This window comes from Primulina eburnea, chromosome 16 (genome assembly GCF_022965805.1).
Source record: "Primulina eburnea isolate SZY01 chromosome 16, ASM2296580v1, whole genome shotgun sequence".
NCBI classification, from domain to species: domain Eukaryota; kingdom Viridiplantae; phylum Streptophyta; class Magnoliopsida; order Lamiales; family Gesneriaceae; genus Primulina; species Primulina eburnea.
In genome coordinates, this window is record NC_133116.1 from 20,109,963 (window position 1) to 20,114,454 (window position 4,492).

General features: G+C 33.3%; 1 protein-coding gene and 1 long non-coding RNA gene across 2 annotated transcripts; both read left to right on the forward strand.

The window, feature by feature from the left end:
- The first annotated feature begins 215 nt into the window (after positions 1–215).
- LOC140816103 (uncharacterized) lies at positions 216–2,915 on the forward strand. Its single transcript, XM_073175170.1, has 8 exons — positions 216–627; positions 732–941; positions 1,032–1,126; positions 1,272–1,388; positions 1,470–1,846; positions 1,967–2,210; positions 2,297–2,541; positions 2,708–2,915. Exons 3-8 carry the CDS (start codon positions 1,067–1,069, stop codon positions 2,913–2,915), a joined length of 1,251 nt encoding a protein of 416 aa, XP_073031271.1. The 5' UTR covers positions 216–627; positions 732–941; positions 1,032–1,066.
- A 190-nt stretch (positions 2,916–3,105) lies between these two features.
- On the forward strand, positions 3,106–4,492 carry LOC140817570 (uncharacterized). Its single transcript, XR_012114806.1, has 5 exons — positions 3,106–3,255; positions 3,329–3,436; positions 3,539–3,625; positions 3,736–3,782; positions 4,307–4,492. It is a non-coding gene; the product is annotated as an uncharacterized lncRNA (long non-coding RNA).

Below are 4,492 nucleotides of genomic sequence, written 5' to 3' on the forward strand. Positions count from 1 at the left end.
TCCTTTAGTGTTGCAATACTTGTTCCTTTAGTGTTGCAATATAAAAGTTGCATAGATTCTATTTTGTGGAACAGTGGTGCAATGTGTTTTCGAAGTTCTCAATGCTGTAGTTTCCATATTAAGCATATTATTTTTCAAAATTATGGCTGTAAATTCTGCCTATAAATTATGTTACATATATCAATTGTTAACTCCATTTTTTTTGTCAACATATTTGTGGACTTGATGGCATCCAATACCAACCTTAAGATAGGTTCTCCTGGTGATGACATGGTTTGAAACAGTAAGAGACTAAGACAACATGCAAGTATTGGGAAGGGTAAATAAAAAATTACGTCTGCTGGCACGAGAGAAAGCTTGGAATGCAACACAAATTTGGAATCAACAGATACCGAAACCACAAGAAATTCTAGAGGTCGGACACAAATGGATAAGCTTGCTAGACAAAGGGTTCAAGGAATTAGAAAGGATGTTACATTCAATAAACTGGGACAACCAATAGGAGAAGCTGCTGTTGAAATGCAAAGTTATATTGACGTACTTTCTCGAGAAAAGATTAGGATTAGTTACAAAAATTGAAAGCGGGTTCCAAGTGATGTTAAAGAATTGATATGGGAATCGGTTAATGTAAGTAAGTTCTCATGTTTTTACAGCTATAATATTTAGATTATATGGTACATTTAATGTTATTAATTTATCTTTTGAACTTATTTCCATTTTTTTATTTACAGTTGACGTACAATGTTGACACAACATGGAAGAAGGGCTGTTTGAAATCAGCAAATAACAAGTGGCGTCAATACAAAACTCATCTCACTCGAACATTCATTTTAAGCAAGCTTGACAAGCCAGAAGAGTTGAACGAGCCACCTACTGGCTATGGAATTAGCAAAGATGATTGGAGTTCTTTTGTCATTAGTCGCATGTCAGACGACTTCATTGTAAGATTCTTAATTTGTTCTTTCAAAATTAGTCTACCATAATTCATTATTTATATTGAAATTTGATTGTGGACTTTCTGAAATAACTAGAGACTAAGTGATCAACAAAAAGAGAGAGAAGAAAGATGAATATATACCCTCATAGGCTTGCACGTAAAGGATATGCATGCTTTGCCGAAGAAATAGTAAGTCAACCAATTGAGAATTTTATTTTTTGATGTTTTTAAATCTCTTTATTTGATAAGTTTGATAAGTTACTAATTTCTTGTTGTAGGCTGCTGAATTATGTGATGATGATGAGTTTGATAAGTTACTAATTTCTTGTTGTAGGCTGCTGAATTATGTGATGATGATGAGATCAATAGAGCTATTATTTGGAAGAAAGGACGACTCAACAAAGAAAGGAGCTTTGAAGGCGATGATTTGACGAAAAGAGTGGATAAGATTGTGAGGAAAATGAAAATAAGTCAACCAATAATTTTATTGCAACTGTACTCATTCAATAAAAAAATGTTTTAAATATTACAGGATGCTTATATACAAGAAAAACGGGAGGGTAAGCTGAAATTTGAAGGGCCAAAAGATGGTATACTTACAAAAGCACTTGAGACTGAAGAACATGCTGGGCGTGTGAGAGGCATTGGAGGTCATATCACTCCAACGGTCTACTTCAATGTTGGTAGAAACTGGAAGGGTTCTGATGTTGCGAAAGATGTAAGCAATGAGCACAAAAGGGAGATGATGGAAGCAAAGAAGAAAATTTCAAAACAAGATGCACGTATCAAAAAACTTGAAGCAATTATGTATAAAAGTGGTGTATGTGACAGGTCGATCGATGAAAAAGGCAGTTTCTCTGTGAAGTTAAATCAAATGAATGAAAGCGACATGAAACATGACGTGGAGCTGCAAATTGTTAGCAGATTTAATGTTTAACAGGTATGACAGTAGCTGTAGGCAAAGTAATAACAACGTAACATAGAGTAAGTAAAATTTATCGAAATGCCTATTTTTTTATGGTAAACAAGTTGCATTACTTTGGAAGGTAGAAAAAATATTGTTGCATATGGTACAGTTGTTTGTGTCAAAGGAGAAGATAAATTGATCCATGGTGTTCTGTTACCCCATAATTGCATACGGGTCTCCATTGATGAAGCAGTGGACAAATTAACACCTTTGCCAGTTCCGATTCCTAGTGAATGTGAAACTATTGGTGATGCTGTAGGAACACTTGTGGTTTGGCCAGAACACTTGATAGTAAAATCCAATGAGGTACATGTTATATTCCATGGAAAATAAAATTGACTAAAAATTTTCTTATTCATTCAATCTAGCATGTTTATATTTGCAATTACCAGAAGGCCGAAAGGAAGACAATTGAACAGTCAATGAAGAAACATCATTTGTCAGCAAGTTTCCCAAGATCATTACATATGTTGTATTGTTATAGTAAGCGTGCTCTTGATGCAGGAAGATACATATCAATGATTTTAGATCATGATGTATTCGGCGATGATTACAAACTTATTCTGCACCTTGACTACATCATTCCTTTGTATCATTTGGACCCAATTTCGGCCAATTGTGCAGTTGGCTACATATGGTAAGTGATTTGATTTGAGTTATAAACACAAATATTTTGCAAAAATTTTGTTCTACTGTCATTATAATGAACCCGAAATCTGATTTGTTGTAACAGAAACTTTTGTGCCACCATTCTGTCTTGTTTACATTATTGTTTTGTATGCTACTTATGTTTTAAATGCTAGGCATCTTTACAAAAATCTATTGAAAGATAAAAAGATGGAGAAATTCAGATTTGTCAATCCACATAGCATTCCATATGTGTCAAAACAATGTGCACAAGACAAAACAGGTAAGCTTGAAAGGTTGAACCACAATGCAAGTGTTATAGCAGATAGGCTCAATGGTGCATCAATGGATCAATTAGTTTTTGTGCCGTGTAATATCGGGTGAGTACGAATTTCAATCTCACTTTCAATCGCTTCATTTCGACAATTTATTGTATTTTATGCACTGATTATGTGTTTATGCATAGTTTTAATTGGATCCTCGTTGTCATTGAACATTACAAGGAGGTTATTTATTTGTTGGATTCCCTGTATCATCGTATTCACGATGAGGAATTGAAATATGTGATGGAAATGTGAGTTAATATTCTTTTTTTATTAAGAATTTAAATTTAGTCAATAAACAACTCATAATAATTATTGTTATTGTATGGAGGACCTTGAGATTGTTTAATTCAAACAAGGGAAGGAAAGGCAAGAAAAATGCTTTGTGGGAAGTGGTAAAGGTATGTGTAATTATGTTAAACAGTAATTTAATGCTTATATTTTTAATTAACCATTTGTTTCTAATTACCATAGGCTCCTCGACAACAACATGCAAAACAATGTGGTTATTATGTGATGAGATTTATGAGACAAATTATTGAAGAAATTGCTACTATCGAGAAAGATTCACTACGATCAATAGTAAAATTATATTGCTTCTTTGAAAATTTACATCATCGATTTCAACATTTTGAAAATTCAGTAATTATTTTTTTTTAGTAACATATTTGTATGTGTTCACAGTTCACAAAATCGGAGTACTCTCGGGAAGAAATCGATGAGGTGCGTTCTGCGTTGGCAGAATGTATACATGATCATATTTATGAGTAGGTATGGAACGCTTCCCTCCATAATTCTGTTTCTCTTTTCATTTAACAATTGTTTGATATAAGTAAATGAACATTTGCAAAGTTTGAAAATTATAACTCCTCTATTTCCAGGGAATTGATGTTGTTGTGCTGTTGAGACATTTCGGATATTTTTGTTGGTAAGTACTAAATAATTGCATCTTCAGTCATTTGCCAAGGACATACCCCGTGTATGTGTACATATGGTGTGATACTTGATTGATAGATTTTATTTGGAATGATCGAGCTTGGCCGGCTCTGCATGCGATTTGTTTTATGTTTGAATCGATGGACTTCATTTTCGAGTATACAGTTGTTATGTTGTTTTGGTTTTCTTCGGGATGTCCTATTTACGGGGAGGTCATGCCGAAATTTCTAGAAAAGTAAATCAAAATATTTATACCATTATGAAATCCTTCTTTATGTTGCTGAATTAAAACCTAACCAAATATTTTTGATATATCCCTTTTGATAATGATTTAATGATTTTCCCTGGGGACTTCATTTTCGAGTATACAGTTGTTATGTTGTTTTCGCTAGGAACCGCGAGATAGTGCATGGAAATCTATGTGTTTTTCTCTTTGCATCAGCTGTTTTTGTTTTGTTTTTGAGCTCAGCTAAATATTCGAAAAAATATAACCATAGTTTTTGTTTTTCAATACAGGATATGTTCGAAATGATAAACACTTTGCAGCTTCGGTAGACGGAGAAAGAAAGCTGCATAAAAATATGCACCTTTAGTTATATCTAGTGTTTTTGGTGTTGTAGACTTATTTTCGATAAAATATTATGGATTATGGTACGTTGATGTGGGCACAATTTATGTTTTACTTTTGGACTGAATTTTTTG

Coding starts and splice junctions, on each gene's coding strand:
- LOC140816103 (XM_073175170.1), top strand. CDS start 1,067: ATGAATATATACCCTCATAGGCTTGCACGTAAAGGATATGCATGCTTT. Junction 1,389..1,469: donor CGAAAAGAGTGGATAAGATT/GTGAGGAAAATG, acceptor TAAATATTACAG/GATGCTTATATACAAGAAAA. Junction 2,542..2,707: donor TGTGCAGTTGGCTACATATG/GTAAGTGATTTG, acceptor TTTAAATGCTAG/GCATCTTTACAAAAATCTAT.